General features: G+C 35.3%; 1 protein-coding gene across 11 annotated transcripts in view; it reads right to left on the bottom strand.

Annotated features, from left to right (window-relative positions):
* The window catches only part of FRYL (FRY like transcription coactivator), a 159,742-nt gene that overhangs the window by 56,365 nt on the left and 86,391 nt on the right, over positions 1–16,986 (bottom strand). For all 11 annotated transcript variants that reach the window (XM_074541522.1, XM_074541521.1, XM_074541523.1 and 8 more), the window contains 15 exons: positions 13,954–14,057; positions 13,221–13,329; positions 12,118–12,204; positions 11,316–11,487; positions 10,525–10,657; positions 10,163–10,270; positions 8,723–8,960; positions 7,925–8,110; positions 7,749–7,835; positions 6,728–6,996; positions 6,114–6,309; positions 5,046–5,170; positions 2,823–2,880; positions 1,372–1,463; positions 110–282 (listed from right to left, as the gene is read on the bottom strand). In XM_074541522.1, coding sequence (XP_074397623.1) covers positions 110–282; positions 1,372–1,463; positions 2,823–2,880; positions 5,046–5,170; positions 6,114–6,309; positions 6,728–6,996; positions 7,749–7,835; positions 7,925–8,110; positions 8,723–8,960; positions 10,163–10,270; positions 10,525–10,657; positions 11,316–11,487; positions 12,118–12,204; positions 13,221–13,329; positions 13,954–14,057 — 2,137 coding nt within the window. The remainder of the gene's footprint in view (positions 1–109; positions 283–1,371; positions 1,464–2,822; positions 2,881–5,045; positions 5,171–6,113; positions 6,310–6,727; positions 6,997–7,748; positions 7,836–7,924; positions 8,111–8,722; positions 8,961–10,162; positions 10,271–10,524; positions 10,658–11,315; positions 11,488–12,117; positions 12,205–13,220; positions 13,330–13,953; positions 14,058–16,986) is intronic.

Here is a 16,986-nt window from a genome sequence, read left to right as displayed (position 1 = left end):
TATTTTAATATAAGTATTCTGAAAGTTCAGATTTCTGTTTGGTTGGTTTGTTTTTTTAAATATACTGCATATTAAATAATCAGTAATCAGAAGTTACATTTTGACATACCTGGAACATTTTGGATGATATTTGCCACTAAGGCACTAAAATGGCATCGGATATCTTTCAATGTATCAGAATCCTTTTCATTTTCTGCTTCTAGGAGTTGTCTTGTTAGATCAACATACTCAAGTAAAGTGTTGTTGAGGGAATGTGTTTCATTATCAAGGCCACCACTTGCACTGAACAAATAAAGTAAATTTAGAAAATCAAAGAGCACAGTAATTACATACAACATTTGAAAAACATCATTATGGTTTTTTATCTTTAAAAAACCCTACACCCTCATCACTGCAAATACTTAATTCAAAGTAATTTCTTCATCCAGCTTCTACTTCAGCAATACAGTAAAAAACTCCAGTGAAAGCAAACTAAGAATCAAACCTAATTATCTGAAGTCACTTATCCTTCCACAGAACTAGCTCTTTTACTGGGGACAAGTGTTAAAAATATTAACTAAAATCTCCAAACACGAAATCCCTTCCCTGTCCCCTAGAGAGAACCTTAAAAGATAAGGGAAAGAATAGTTGGATTCTATAATATCAGCATGCTGACAGATATTTCAGTAATGCTCCTGAGTCAATATTCTGAAATACACTTGAGAATTACACTTGAAGAAATACACTTGAGAATTTCACGCATATATTGTTAGGGCTGACAAATACACATCTAAGTATCATTGTCAAATTGTGGGGGGAAGGAGCCAATCACCTCCTAGACTACTTGCTCTTACACAATTCCACATGCATAGGAAAAAATTTCCTAGGGACTTTTGTAGAACATATGCCAAAACTACTTATTTGGAAGTGTCCCTACACAAGCAGGGTAAATTGAGGAAAAAAAAACCGAGTTAACACTCTCCATCCTTCAGAAGTCCAACATTAATGAGCAGCAGCCTTCTCTGCATAAGATGTGCTGACTTAGCACCAGCACTCCAAGTAAGGCAGAAGGTCCTGAATTATCACAGAACAGTTACAATTTGCACAAGTGGTGTGATGTTTGAGCACACACAAACAAAAGGGACTATGATGTACTGCCTGTTCAAAGTATGGGGAACAGTAACATCTTAAATAAAACATAGAGCACAGTGACAAAGAACATGGGAGTGAGAGGGATTAGAAAACCAGAAAAATTCTGAGTTTTATAACCCCATGTCTATTTATTTAGTGATATACTGAAACTCATGGATGAATTTTGCATGCTTGTTTTACTGAGTCATAGTCAGTGACAATTCAGGAACACCAAGAACTTCTCACGCGTGCTGCCCCTACCTGTGACTAATGACACCAGCATCTGCCAGCAGTTCAAATATTCGCACCAGTTGTACTCGTAAAATATCTCGACGCCTGCGCCGTTTCATGTTCTGTCCATCAGAGGAAACACAAAATTACATGAAGCAGAGGAAAAACTAAGTAGAAAACCAGAGTAGAATATAAAAGCACTATTATATCTGTACTACAACTGGCATCTGTTATCAGAGGTGCCAATCTTTTAAGATAAGTTACCAAAATTGCTAACAAGTTTAAAAAACCAGACAGTGAACAAACATTTTCCCTGCTGCAGCTCTGAGATATACCAGGTTTGCTATTACATGTATTATCCAGCCTCTTGTCACTAAGTGCAATATATAAAACAATTGAGTGCAACAGGCAGTCTCCCCACTTATTTTGAGGGAGGTGACTCTGCCTCTCTGCTCCACTCTCGTGAGACCCATCTTGAAGTATTGCCTCGTGGGGTCCACAAGCACATGGGCATATTGGAGTGAGTCCAGAGGAGGGCTTCAAAAATGATCAAGGGGCTGGAGCACCTCTCTTGTGAACAGAAGCTGTGAGAGCTAGGGCTCTTCAGCCTGGAGAAGACAAGGGTCCAAGGAGACCTCATTCTGACCTTTCAGTGCTTAAAAAGGGCTTGTAAGAATGATGGGGACAAACATTTTAGCAGGGCCTGTTGTGATGCAACAAGGGGCAAAGGTTTTAAACTAAAAGTGGGTAGATTTAGACTAGATATAAAAGAGACACTTTTTATTATGAGGGTGCGAAACTCTGGAACAGGTTGCCCAGAGAGATGAAAGATGCCCCATCAGTAGAAACATTCAAGGTCAGGCTGATGGTGCTCTGAGAAACATGATGTAGCTGAAGATGGTCCTGCTCATTTCAAGGTGGGTGAACTAGGTGACCTTTAAAGGTCCTTTACAACCCAAAATATTCTGTGATTTGTATGCAAGCCTGACACAACACACAACAGTACAGGAACATTTTGAAACAGAAGCGCTGTTCCTTTTCATCATTTTCATTAGAGCAGTCAGCTGAGTTTACAACCTTTTCCCCTAAAAACCACCACCACCACCAAACCCCAACGAAGTGGAGATTTAAACTCAATTCTATGTCATAGCTACCACTAATTGTGGGAATGTCGCTGCTGATATAACAAAGTAACAATTGTGTAAAACTATAATTAGGTTAAAGAAATTAATGGAATGTGGAAGAGGTTACTGTATTTTTTCATTTGAAATAAAATCTCGGATAGAGGATTAACAGAAATCTCAAACATGAAGATCTTCTAATGCAAACACTTCACAATAATTTAAAAAAACAATATTTCACTTTTTTATCTGTTATACTGACTGTTTTTAAATGCAAAAATTAAAGAAAATAACTAACACTTTCTCTTTGTGAAAAGACAGTTAAAACTGTAATGAGTATAATGGAAATCATTTAATTACCTCTGGCCTTCTTTCAAGTGCTTCCTTAATTATAGGATGTAATTCTTCTATTAGTTCCCTGAATTAAAATAATTAAAAGGATAAAAACAAACATTAAATTAACATCTCAACTGAAAGATGTTTCTCAAGAACTAGTATTACAACAGAAGTTAAAACACCCTCAGGTTTTCCTTCTTTATCTGTAGCTTTTAAAAGCAAAGTTTCCTAGAAAGACATTTTCCTAATTTAAAGGAGATTATAAATTAATGTCCCAAAAATTATCCCTAAATTTGCATTCTCCAAGTATTATGGCTTATTTCTATCACACATAATTTTTGTTTATTTTCATATTAGGAGTTTAACAACGCCATATGGTACAGATGGATATCATTACGGGGAAAAAAAGATGCTGGCAGCTTATCATACCATGCCCCTTCAGCTGTTATGATGCATTTAGTTGTTAATATTGTTTCTTTAAGTCTAGTAACAATACACTGACAGTAGTTAAACCAGTCTCTGAAAACTGAAACAGGTTTTGACAGTGAGCTTACATTCCCCATTTGTTCTGAAGCTCCACAGTTTTTATCACTACTCGATTCCTGCTGCCAAACTAAGATTCTCATATGACTTCAAAAAGGAGGCAGGGAAAGGAAATCAGTAGTACAGAAGTAAGCAGACAACACACTACGGTAAAAAATATTTGGTTTACTTTCATATTTGTTATCATAGTAACTACTGTCTCCAGATTTGTTGGAGTGGACACATTCTTCTACTTCCTGTGGTGCCCCAACTGAGATATAGCAAAAGCATAAACTACTTCAAGTTTTTGTGGTAAATGACTGACTCCTCTGATAACTCATGCAAAGTTCCTTCTTCAGAAAATGGGTCCAGGTGATCAGAATGCTGCACAAATGTTTGTGGTGTACTCATTTACAAGAAAGCTAGGCATGGTTAGATATTGTTATGTATTTTCTTTCAAACACAGAAAATAACCTGGAAGAAACTTTTCTGTGCTAAAATATAGTAAAGGGTAGTCTTACAATGAAGATCAAGAGATACCTAGAAGAATTTATATGATCAGTCACACAAAGCAAAAATATTATTCTAATAAATGTATATGGATTGCATGTATATAGTCTATAATGGAAAAAGTTCCTGAGCAAACATAACAAGTGGGGAGGAACAGTGACTAAAACCACAAAAGTTAAACGCCAAATCAGTGCAGAGCAGCAATGGTGAGGGGTAGGCTACAGCTAGCATCTGGTGTGAGTACATGCACTGGACAGAAAAAAAAGCTGGTCATAGAGAAAAAACCATATTCTGAAAATATAAAACTGATGAGGAATCAGATTTTTTTCTTTTTAACTTGCTGAACGAGTTGTTTCTAATTCAGAAATCAAGGATTTCTGGTAAAATTATCTTTGAAAGCATTTTCTAGACTTCATAGCTGTTAAGCAGCTCTTCAGGATCATGGCACAAAGTCTTGCTTTACTCCTGGCAGCAAATACAGTCAGATATCATATAAAATTATAAGATTATCAAAGGATAAAAAACCAGAACACGACAACTAAGAACCTGGCATTACTATCAATACTGACTTTTTATCTGAGATAATATGGGACACAAGTGACGGGAGAGAAGCATCATCTTATTCAAAACCAACAGTATCAGCAATTCCTGTTCCTTCTGCAGAAGCAGAGTTGGTTGTTGTGCATGGTACATCTTTATAATTCTCATAATAACTCTCATAATCTCAACTTTATAACTGATAATTTCTCTCAGCAGCAGAGATTGGCCACTGTCAGAGAACATCTGATGGCCTTCCCAGGAGGTTTTCTTGCCCTCAGATGTTCTCTCTCTTCATTCATCCTCATAAAGAGCAATTGACAATACCAGTAAGGAGAGTTTATCAACTACTACAAGCTTGGTTGTAATTAACATTTCAAATGTTATTAGCTCACATAATCTGTTCTTTCAGATAAGAGCAGCTTTAAATACCAATAAGCTATTTATTCTTTCTACTAACTTCTTTTTCTTTATGCAGGCATGACCTCCACATAAAATTCTTACAATCTCTAACCATCTCTATCATGCCTCTAAATGCTAGAAAAGACAATGAGAATCAGTTGTCATAGCTTTTTAAAAATTCTTAAAAGGGAAAAAAAAAAAAAAAAGAAAAAATGAGCTCCAATTCCCCAGCTTTATAACCAATTAGAACAGAAATAGATGAAACACAACAGTTACCTAAAAGCTCCTGGGTTGGTCCTGCCAAGTCCCAGGACAAGAGATTCTGTAATTTCCATGCTCTCAGAGCGCATCATTGGAACTATGTGCTTAAACAGGGAGGAAGGGGATGGAATGCCAATAATCTAAGAAGAAAACCAGAACAAAACACAATGAAGTAGCTACCACAAGGTGGTGACATGAAAACATCTGCTGTAATTTCACAGTCTATTCACAATGGACCAGTGACTCAAAATGATAAAAGTGAAATTTATCTTTGACATGGAAAAGATTTCCTGAAATAGTAAAGTAGCACTAACTATTTCTTGCATCACTGAATTTTCCTAGTCAGATGACAATGAATTGCACAATATGATATACAGATGCTTTGCACATTAATGTATCTGCCCTCCTTGGCGAAGAAGTAGATTTCTGGTGTCCAACTCCTTAGACTCCTGAGTTGTTCTCAAGGAGAACAAGGCTTTCAGTCTATAGTTTCTCAGAATTGGGGAAAGTATCTTGGTAACAAACAAGTGGAACAGGCTGCTTCTGTCAAAAATCTGCGGCATAGTCCTGAATTATCTTTATGTCTACTGTATCTTCTACGGGAAGCCAAAAATGAGATGAACAAAAAGAAGCAAAAGAAGAGGGAAAAAACCCTGTAAGCTGCAGATAATATGAGGACAAAAAAGTATCTTTGATTGGAAGAATACACAAGATACATCATGCCTGAATAGGTCGCTGTTTCAGTTATTGAAGTGAGAGTCTATTTGCTCAGAACTACAGAAGTCTAATGACAGCAAAACCACCCCTTTAACAGCAAACAAAACATTTCCTTATTACTGCTAGATAAGATTTTGAGATTTGGTAAATGTCTTCATTATGTGACTGGATTTGCTTTAAAAACATACCACAGACTAGGAAAAGCAAACTAAAACAGTATTCTAAACAAATGAAAAACAAAGGTATCCTAAAAATATTTTCAGACAAATTATACCAGTTTCTAACCACGATAGAACACAATACACCCTCTGTTTCTATTTTCAATAAGATGTACACTTATTTACAGAAAGTATTAGAAGAACCTACTCTTGAATCAATGCTATAACCACTGTCTGGGGTAGACGCCAGCGTCTCAGGAGGGGAACATCTCACAGAGCCTGTGGAAGTGGAGGAGTTTGAAGAAGATGCTGCACTGCAGCAAAGAATCAGGTAGTTTCTCCAGAGCCCAATATAGGAGTCACTGCTTGTAGTAGTATTCACTTTCTTTGCGTTGATAGGGCTGCTATTAAAAAAGAAAGAGAAGTGCTCAGTAGAGTAAATTAAGCTTACTATATTTTATTTTGGTTTTCTACTGAATTTATTTCTCAGTTATGCATATGCCATGACTTCCCCAATTGTTAACATAGTAAACTCTGAATAAGTAATTCAGAGCAGACTTGTACATCAATAATGCATGCTTTTATATTCAAATCTGCTGAACTACAATATGGCCAAAGGCATTAATTAATGTTAGCTGCAGATGATATTTTATGCAGATAAATCTGCTTTAATTTTTTATTATATAAAGCTGAAATAAATCCACAGACAATATCAAGAATTTATGTTACACCTCAATGAAACGATAATGACACTGCAATGATGATAAATCTTGAAATAATACTCAATATAATATAATGTATTTACTTTAGAAATAAACTTACTTGATATCCACTTGTGGAGACAGCAGCTGAAGTCTTGTATAAGCAAATGTCCAAGCATAGCTTACAGCTGTTGGGCAGTGTTTTGGAAGATTTTCCTGCTTCATGAAACTTGAGAGGCTTATAATCCATGGATCTTGGCCTTGAGTCACATGTGCAAATATCCAAATATGTGAGGGACTGACCACATCAAGGTGGTGGCTGATTGGGGAGGAATTCCAGTCAGCCAGAGTTTGTAAATCTATTGAACTGGGACAGTACAGTAAGGTAGTCTGCGTGCATAGAAAAGACAATGAGGAAATATTTAATACCCGTGTATTTTAAGCAACAATATCTTTTGTTATTTATCTAATAAAGTATCAGTATCAAAAGCACACCCATAACAGAGAAAAAAAGTAATTTATGGGGCTTTTTACAGAAGATCTTAATGTAAACAGCTATAGAAACGTTGTTTGTGAACAAACTGGTATTAGGAAATAGCAAATCCTAGAAAAAGACCCTTTCATGCATAAAGATTTAATTCTTCCAAAAGCTTTGTACTCTAAAAGCCTTACTACTGGATGCCAATTTGTTTCCCAACCCTAAAATCAGAAGTTTCCTTGATACTTAGGAGTTTACAATAAATACCTAAGTATGGAATTCACTGTTATTCACTGACAGCAATTAGAGCATTCACCATGGATAAAGGGTACACTGACTGTTATTACACTATATTAGTGCAGAAAAAAGCAGTGCCCTTTGCTTTCAAGAAATTGCGTCTGTGAGCAAGATGAGAAAAAACAGATAAAGACACAGCTCTCAGTGTTTATATGGTGGTGATAACAACACACTATCAGTCAGAAAGTTTACAATGGTGGAGTCAACCTCATGACATTCCTCAGATTTTTGACTTTTTGTGTTGTTAAATTGCTATTAAAATCAGCATGAACATAATGACACTATCATTTGACATACATACTATTTATTTGGGATAGCTTTACAGAATTACTTCATCTTACAAGCAACTTTACATAAAAAGTCCTACCTGGTCAGCCCCTGTGAGATGTATGAAACTCTCCAGGATAGTAGCACTCAGTCTGTCCATTACATCTATAGCCAACTCATCATCACTCTACAAAACACAAAGCATACTAGGCTCAAAGAATGTCAAAATAAAAGCAGTTTCACCAGGCTGCCTAAGAATGGGTCATCAACTGTTACCTTTGAAATTTCTAGAAGTGTGAACAAGGCCCTTATTTCTCTGAGAACGCTGACAGCCAATCTCCTGGTGGCAGGCCTTGTGCTGCAAAGGATGACCAAAGCAAAGCCTTCCACCACATGGAATACACTGGAGTAAAGGCTCCTCTCCAGGGGAAGGGTATGGGCAGCCCCATTGGATACACCACGCTAAGAAAAACAACACAGAAGTTGAGCAAATAAAGAAAAACTAAACACAGCTAAGATACAGTTCCATTATTGGCAATGGCTGATTTAAAAATAAAATATTCAGATTTTTGGCTACTGGTCAAATTTTGCATTATGAGAATGACATAATATTAGTCACTTCATTTTTTATTACCTCTCTGAATTTAGTCCAAATAAATACCACAAGAACATCTTTATTTCACTTTCTCACAAGATGATGCAATGAGAGCAAAATTTCAAAAACCTCAAGCAATACTCTTTTGTAAACAATTATGATATTAAATTATTTGAACCCTTCCTATTGGCAAGTAAAAACTGGTGGGCTTAATTCTACTGTTTAATAACTCCTAAATATTTCCTGTAATGTAAGCAAAATGTGGTCATGAATTAGTGTTCACATAATACTTAATAATTTGGGACTAATTTTATTTTGATAAAAAATGTTAACTTAAAATGAGAGATCTAGAAGGCTTCAAGTGCTGTAAGAAATTTAGCTGAATACTTATTACTTAACAAAACCAGTAAAGCCCACTACTAAGTTTGTATGCAGATTCCAAGTATGTTTTAACATCAAAGGATCATATATAGATATACCTGAGCATCTTGGGTTTTATTGTGCATTTGGGCTGCTTGTTTCCACTGATTTATGAGCTGCACTAACATTTTTACTGCATTGTCAAGAAGCGTTGGGTGGATGTCAGTCACTTCACGCACAATAAAATAAACAAATCCTGAAAGAACATCTTCCCGCCAATCTGGAAAATCAAGCATTAATGCTTGGAGTGTATTGAAAGCCAAGGCACGAAGTTCTTCATCCATATGAATTGTCAGCCTGTTTAGAAAAAACATTGGTATCATCACCCTAAATAAGCATACTCTTAACCAGCCTTTATCATTTAAAGTTTGGTGTTTACTCTTCCTTCTTTACTGTACAATGCAGAACAGTTCCACAGAGATTAATTTTCTGCACTGGATAAAACTGAAACTGGCTAGTAACAGAAGACACTTCTACTAGAGCAAAATAATGTGCGGTTTCACAAAACTTAATACAAATAAACAGCGTTCAAGAAAAACTATCAAATGTTTAACAAAGGTGCATCTTTGCAGGTGTCTGAGCTCAGCAGATCAGCACTCTGTGATGTATAGGCTATTTTCTTCAAATGAAAATTGAAAACAACACATTTGTTTTGCAGCTAAAGGACACTTACTTTGGATATGAGAAAAAATTCACAAAACAATCCTTTGCACATACACTTAAAAGTCTGTCTAAGCCTGCTATGGTAGAAGACACCTCTTCCAGTATTATAATATTACTTAATAATTTCATGTCTTTAATATTTTTTTAACCATTGAAGAAAGAGCATTAGAAAAATCTAATTCTCTTAAGTTATTACTAACTTTTTATATATGTAACTCAACCCTTTATATGAAAATGAATTTAGAATTTCCAAGCTATAAGTTGTCCTGTATTTCTGTGCCAGACTATTCTTACATTTAAAATTTAAAAAAATCTTCTCAACCATATATCAGTACTGACAGGGTATATTCAATTTAAACTGAGATAAGAGATGGAAGAATATGGGTAGTGTTGGATCACAGAAAAATGGAAAAACAAAGCAGGATTAGTAGAGAAAAATACTGAAGCTTCCCCCAGGTGCCTATCTCAAATTTTGGTAATGTCAAACAAGACTGACTTTATGAAAATTTACAGTATTCGCAACACAAGAAAAAAAGAGAGGAAAAAAAGTATAGCAGTGACAAAAAGATAAAACAGGTTCAAAAAAACAAAGCAACAGCAATAAATTCCTAGTTCTCAAAATACTTTCTCTAAAAATACATGCAAGGTCTGCAGGATAAATTTGCCTCCTGCGACTACAGCCAGTAAAAGCTGACCAAGTGCAGAAGGCTGGCAGGAGCAGCGAGGACAGGGTGTGCATGCAGGGACTGGTGCTTCAGAGCGAGGGCACTGACAACTGTGCACACACAGCATTTGAAACAGAACATCCACTAAGAGTACAATCCCGTTTCTCTTACCTTGCAAGCAATTCAATGAGGTCAGTCCTACTCATGCCATCTGGAATCAGTCTTGGGATAGCAGCAATGCAAGTTCTGAACAAATCTATCTTAGGTTTCCTCTCACCCCTACAAAAGCATTTTATAATCAATAAAGAGACCAGAAAATTTATTTTAGTACACTAGAAATGTATTTTCAATTTCATGCCACAACTATGGAGGTAACAAACATTTTTATCAATAATTAATGAAACTAACATTCACTTAATAGTCCAGTAAAAACCTCACAACTGTAACACTTTAATGATGGCATCTGCAACATAAGAGAATAAAAATAATGTGATGCTACTGTGACAGTGAAAATGCTGCAATTTAGTACATACGTAATCATGTCTTCTGGTTCTTTATTGGACATCTGCACACTAGTCATGCACATGGGCCTTCCAACTTCTTTGTCCAAATGCCTAAGAATGCTATCCAGTGCTTTTCTGACTTGAGGATAGTATATGGACATTCCTGAAAAATCAAAGAGCGAGTTCCATCATCTTCTTTCATATTTTTATTAAAATATTTGCCCCTTATTCAGGTTAGGACAAGTTTCTTATTGCACAGATGACATGAAATATATGCTTTAACTGTCAAAACAAATGCATGTATTTATGAAATACATATCTACATATATAAGACGTTATACAAAAGTAGAAGTTTCCTGCAGGAAAAACAAAAGCAATGAAGTAACCATTAGCTGCTTCTTCAATTTCTCAATTCCAAGCTTTTTAATTCTAGTTTAAATTTGACATATTGAAACAGTCCTTTGAGATGACTACCTCATTCATAGAAGTTCAACAAGGTACAGGGATTTAGAGTGTCTTACTCCACTCAGCTGTGAGACATTTGGGACATTTTAGAGTGAGATCAAGAAAAAAAAAACTTGCCATGCTATTTACCACACTCACTGCACTCAGGCTTCTTTGGACTTATTTTGCAATAAGTGCAAAACACTTTAAGAAAAGACATGGGTTTAGATTGAGACACCAGAGGGTCAATAATGTCTAGCAGCCCTCTCTAAGAGTCAAAGTAATTCTTGCTAACAATGGAAATAAATACATAAATAAAGTTACACTAATGTACTGATACATATTGAAACGCCAACTTACAAAAGAATACAACATACCTATAACTTTTGCTTCCTCATCTGTCAGTGTTTTATTAAGAAAAATTTTCTTCACACGTAGAGTATTTCCTGATGGAAGAACAACTCCTGTTGTTGGCATCGGTGGTTCACCATCTTTTTGCTGCAAGCTATCTGCTATAACAAGGAAGACTCTGAGGCCAATATTCATCCTCTTCAAGAACAAAAATGGGAGAAAAAAAGGGAAAATAGAAAAAAATTACAATATTGAAGTAAGACAGAGACAAAATACAAATTGCATTTTTCCTCTCTTTTAAACAGACAGCAAGACAGACCTTATTTAAATATTGCATATTAAGGTAATGAAAGTAACAGGAATAGACCTTAAGTTTTCTGTGCCACTCCACATTCTGATTCAAGTGAACTGACTGGGCCCAGGCTAAGATACAGAATATTTTATAGTACTGAGCACTTAAGGACTTGATATGAACCTCTAGAGCAACACACTGAAGACAGACATTGCTAAACATCCCATCTGTTAGACTGGGTCTTGAAGAGCTAGGTATGACTTTCCTGAAAAAATGCTTTACAGTTACACTGTACCAAAAACCCCATAATTTCTGAAATTGCTCTTGAAATCAGTCTTAACTGTAGAACTGCTTGCTCACCTAAAATCAAACAACAACAGTGCACAACAACAATTACTTCTTCAGTGTTAGCAGAACACTCCTTCAGATACTCATTAATTTGCTTTTATCCCAGTGCAAAAAAAGTTAACCACTTCCTCCCCAAAAATCCCTCAATGCCTTGTTCTCAAGGCATGCAAGTAATGAGCTTTTATTACCTCTGGATTAATAGTGAAGGTTTTAGGTGATTTTCCAACACTAAGAAGATCAAATATTATTTCTTTCATTGCAAAATCCAAACGTTCCTACAAAGAAAAATAGATTTGTATGATCATCTCTTTCCCATTAATATGCATAATTTCTTGGCTTTGCACAGCTACTGGGTATTATGTCTTAAAATTTATTTTAAAAAGTTTTTAAAATATTTCTTTTTTCCTCCGTATTCTTATTAACTTTTTTTAAAATCTAGTACAATTCAACACAGCTCATCCCCTGATATGGCTGAACCATTTCTCCTGAAAAAATTCCCAGACAATTCATCATCAGATCAAATACATTTCTACAAATAACATGAGCTGTTATAGAAAAAAGAAATTGGGATAAAGAGAAGCCTTAAGGTAGTAAAAAATACTACATATAAATATAAATACAAAACAATATAAACAGTGATGAGTTGTGCATCCTGCCACATCCTTGTATGACCAAAAGCAAATAGTTTTGGATGCTGAAGCACAGACAAGCTATTTCTAAGACAGGAAAAGATGTCTCTAATATATAAAGTTAAAGATTAATGAGAGCTCATCTTGTGATATTGCATCTTGCATTTTGATATTAGGACAAGAAATGCACCTAAAATAATATAAACCATAATGTAATGCTGACTATATACTACTGCATTCATTGCATACTATTACTGTCTATTGAGGTCAGTCTCCAGGCTAAACATAAATAGGTATTACTGTTCTAATTCTTTGTCCCTTATAAAACTACCATAATGGATATAGTAATTATATTGCAAACATATAAATATATATATATATATATATATATATATATATATGTACAGCCCCCAACAGTGCAATACAAATGTAAATACTAATCATCATAATATTTGTACATACCAGTTTGTGAAGTTCAAAAAAAAATTTTTGCCACCAATTGAAAGAGAATTAATTCTTTTGTTTGTTACACATATTTGGAGAAATTCTACTCAAGGTGAGACCACTTTCAGTGGAAACATTTCAAAACTGAACCTTAAACTTACATTTCTTCCAAATAATGTTCATCCTACTATTCTAGCTCTAGCTAGATGCATTCTTACCTGAGCAATGAACTGAATAATCTTCACAAATATATTCAGAGGTGTGTCTCGTGGGACCACGCTGCGTGACCCTTTTGGGAAAAGTGCTGATACAATGCTCATGAGACGGCTATAAGAGTTTAGAAACAAAAAGAAATAAGAAGATCTTTTAAAAACAGATTCTTATAACAGCACAGATGTTACAGTTCAAATCTGGAAGAGTGTGTGTGTGGAGCTGCTATGAAATAATATGGAAGCCTATACAGGTAGGACCACGTACAGGAAGCCCAGCACCAGCTGTCCCAGGCAATAGGATCATGGGTTCCTCTATGAACTGAAAAATATCCTGTTTTAAACCAGTTACTAATAGTCAGGAGGAGGGGCAAAATCTGAATGACTATTCCAAATTCTCATTATACACAGTTATAAATAAAACCTTTTTATATCCAGTCCATACTTAGTGATGGACACTTCATACCCAATTTGTTCTGTCACCGTTGGTGCCTTTTGACTTTAATAAATTTCCTGCTCATCTCTCTGCCTTCTTCTATCCCTGCAAAGACAATTCTAGACTCTATTCATTCTTTCCATCAAAGTACTCAAGGGCTTTTGGTTTTCTCTATTAAGACAAAACATTTACTGCTTATTTGACTAAACCATCCCTGAGCTGGCTTCAAGCTCTCTTCTGATATCACTAAACTGGAATAAAATCTCCATCATCAGTAATTTAAAATACTTTGTATAATGAACTTACCTTTGAGTTACAGTGTTGCTTTCACATTTAATTCTAATAACATAAACCCACAATAACCTATACAAAGATTCCAGTGCAACTCGGGACATTTTGGGATCTTTATTCTGTAAAATAAATTTAGAAATACAGTTATTGTTGCCTGTGAGACACTGACAAAATTCTATTATAATGTTTATTTATTTTTGAAAATCATTTTTTAACAATGAAAGCAGATGGGTTTAATACTGACTACAATTTTTGGTATTTTTTCAAAAACAAACCAAGCCTGTATTGCATATTTCCTAACCTTAAATTTTTAACTAGTAACTCCAGCTCATTTTACACATCTCTAACTCTGAGGGCAGAGCAGTAACTAAAAAGCAGATATTCCTCTTGAGATGAACACACCAAGAGTATATTGCTCTCAAGAACTTTTCTCAGAAAGCCATTGGTAACAAATACCTACTACATAGTAAACCAATTTTTAGTTTGTCTAAAACATTGGAGTAGCTGCTTTGGATCAGGCACAAGGTCTCATTCCATCACTCAGCCTGTGACAGCAGACAATAGCAGGTGCAGAAGAAAAGAAAGCAAAACAGGGAAGGCAGAAAAAGATGCATCTCTGGGTGTAGCTTCAGACAATGCAGACACTTCCTGCAGGCTGTATTAGTGTTTGCCCACTTTCAATGAACTTTTATTGTAACAATTATGCTACTGCTTCTTGAATTAATATAAAATCTAGCAGCACAATTCAGTTTAAATAATGTACTAAACACAAAATGATTTTTGTCTTCAAGCTGCTATTAGCGAGTTTAGCTTTGCTCCTCCAAGCTCTTAAACTGTGTAAAACAGTAGCTAGCATTCTTTGTACCAGCTCCAGAAACCTCCTTTCCAAATAGGGATTCTTGGAGCACTTACAATCTAGAAGTGTCCAGCAAGATTCCTGGGCCGGGCCATAAGTATAAATTTCTGAATATAATAAATGATTCCGAGTTGTCAACTTTTTAGGCATTATCCCAATTCAAACTAATAAACCCAAACAAAACTAACAAAAAAGCAAAAATAGAACCCCAAAACCACACCTTCCCCACCTCCAGTGAGGTCCCTCTGTCTCAAGACATATCTATATGATGACTTGAACATAATTAATTTCACACTTTTTTTGCCACAAACCAGTGAGTCAGAATCGCAGATGCCTTTGTCCTTCCAGGACAAATGGAGTGCAAATTCACAAAGGGTGTAAGTGGAACTAAAAAAACATACTGTTCAAAAAGAGATGGTCTCATTCATGGTTCTCTCTCCCACATCCTCAATGCTCCCTGTACATTAATTCTAGCAGTAAGAAAGTCCAACTCGCACCCATAAGCTGATCAAAATAACCTCATGTCCATGTCTGTGTAAAAGATTGTATACACAAAGGAGAGTAATTTTGGTGGCTTTAACACAAGTGGGTCCAGACTACTGGTTTTGGCACTAAAAGCCTATCACAGAATCACAGAGGCAGAAGTGGTATTTCAAAGTAGGACAGACAAGTAACACACAAGATTGACTACCAGAATATTAGAGGGAATAACTTAACCCAGTTTACATCTGTGATAATGCTGTTCTGTCTTCCCTTCACACATCAATGTGTGCTGCCATCACCTCTGAATTAGCACCTACAGCTAGGCAGTGGGTAAATTTAGGGAAGTGATCTGGACAAAATCTATCCAGTAAGAAGTTACACCTGTCCCTGCTTACTATTCACACTGATAAATGTCTCACGCTTCCGTTAATTTACCTGCAGTGCTACTGTGAGCAAGAAGGAAATGTAACTGTACCAGAGAGTGAGACTGGGATAGCTTTGATTCTAATCAGCTTAAACAGCAAAAACCCCACAATATTATTACTCATTGTATTTAATTTACAGGCCAACAATTACTGATTGTCAAAGCAGATGGGGAATTCATTGGTACAAGTGTTATCAAAGTCTATCTGAAATGCATCTGGAAATGAGTAACAGTTCAATTTTCTAATTTCTGATATTCTACAAGGGGGCTTAATTTACAGGTCCAGAAGTAAACAAAAAAATTATTGTTGGCTTTCAATAATCTAATAAAAAAATGGTACATGTTTTAATAATGTGTAAACAATGTTCCATCTGTTAGCAGGTGTTTCATCCAATAGAGCTACTTCTGAGTAATTATGACAAAGTTTGCTTGTTATAAAGGAAAAAAAAGGAGCATATATAGAGGCATTCACTTTTTTAAAAGAGTTAGGGAATAAATTCTGCAGTACTTTTATTATTTTAAGCATTGAAAATTTTCATTATCACTTCCTACAATGAAGAGTTAAAAACTATTCTAGAAGAAAATTGCTTTTGGGGTCTGAATTACAACACTGCATGTACACCTGGTAATAACATGTCAGTATTTATTTCTCTTAGACATTAGAGCAACTAGAATAAGGAATAGATGGCTATGTAATTCAACATCTGGCAGAATTTTAAGATGATATCTGCCACATTTTAAAGTATGCTATATGTTTGGGGGTTTTTAAACATAGTTTTGTTTAAAATTCTAAAACTTTTAAACATAAATTATGGTATCAGCAGACTATGAAAAAAGTTGTCAGGAACAGTATCTGTTACAAAATCAAAAACGTAGGAGCAAATTAAAACACATTAAAATGAGTCAATGAAACAAATCTCAATGATGGCAAGAAACAAAATAGCATTTTTTCCATGTTAGTCAAATGTAGTCACTTACTGAAGAAAGTACTTTTTAATACTGATGTTAAACTTTTCTTCTGTTCTGAACTAAAACAATTTCTACTTTTTAAAACCTGCAAAACCAACAGTGTAAAAGTCTTTCAAGTTAGTGCACTGCAAGTTGTTACAGTAAATCAGTTTCACATTTTTTTATTGTGAAAATGGTTTCGGTTTGCTCACATGCAAGACACTTTTTGAAATGAAGTAACAGAAAAACCCATACATCTGAATAGGTAGTTACTTCCAGAGGAAACATGCACTGGTGTTCAGGGAAACCAGCTGTGATATTAATAATCAATCTCACA

The sequence above is a fragment of the Zonotrichia albicollis genome, chromosome 5, assembly GCF_047830755.1.
Source record: "Zonotrichia albicollis isolate bZonAlb1 chromosome 5, bZonAlb1.hap1, whole genome shotgun sequence".
In the NCBI taxonomy this organism is placed as follows: Eukaryota; Metazoa; Chordata; class Aves; order Passeriformes; family Passerellidae; genus Zonotrichia; species Zonotrichia albicollis.
This window is presented reverse-complemented; position numbering and strand designations above follow the sequence as displayed.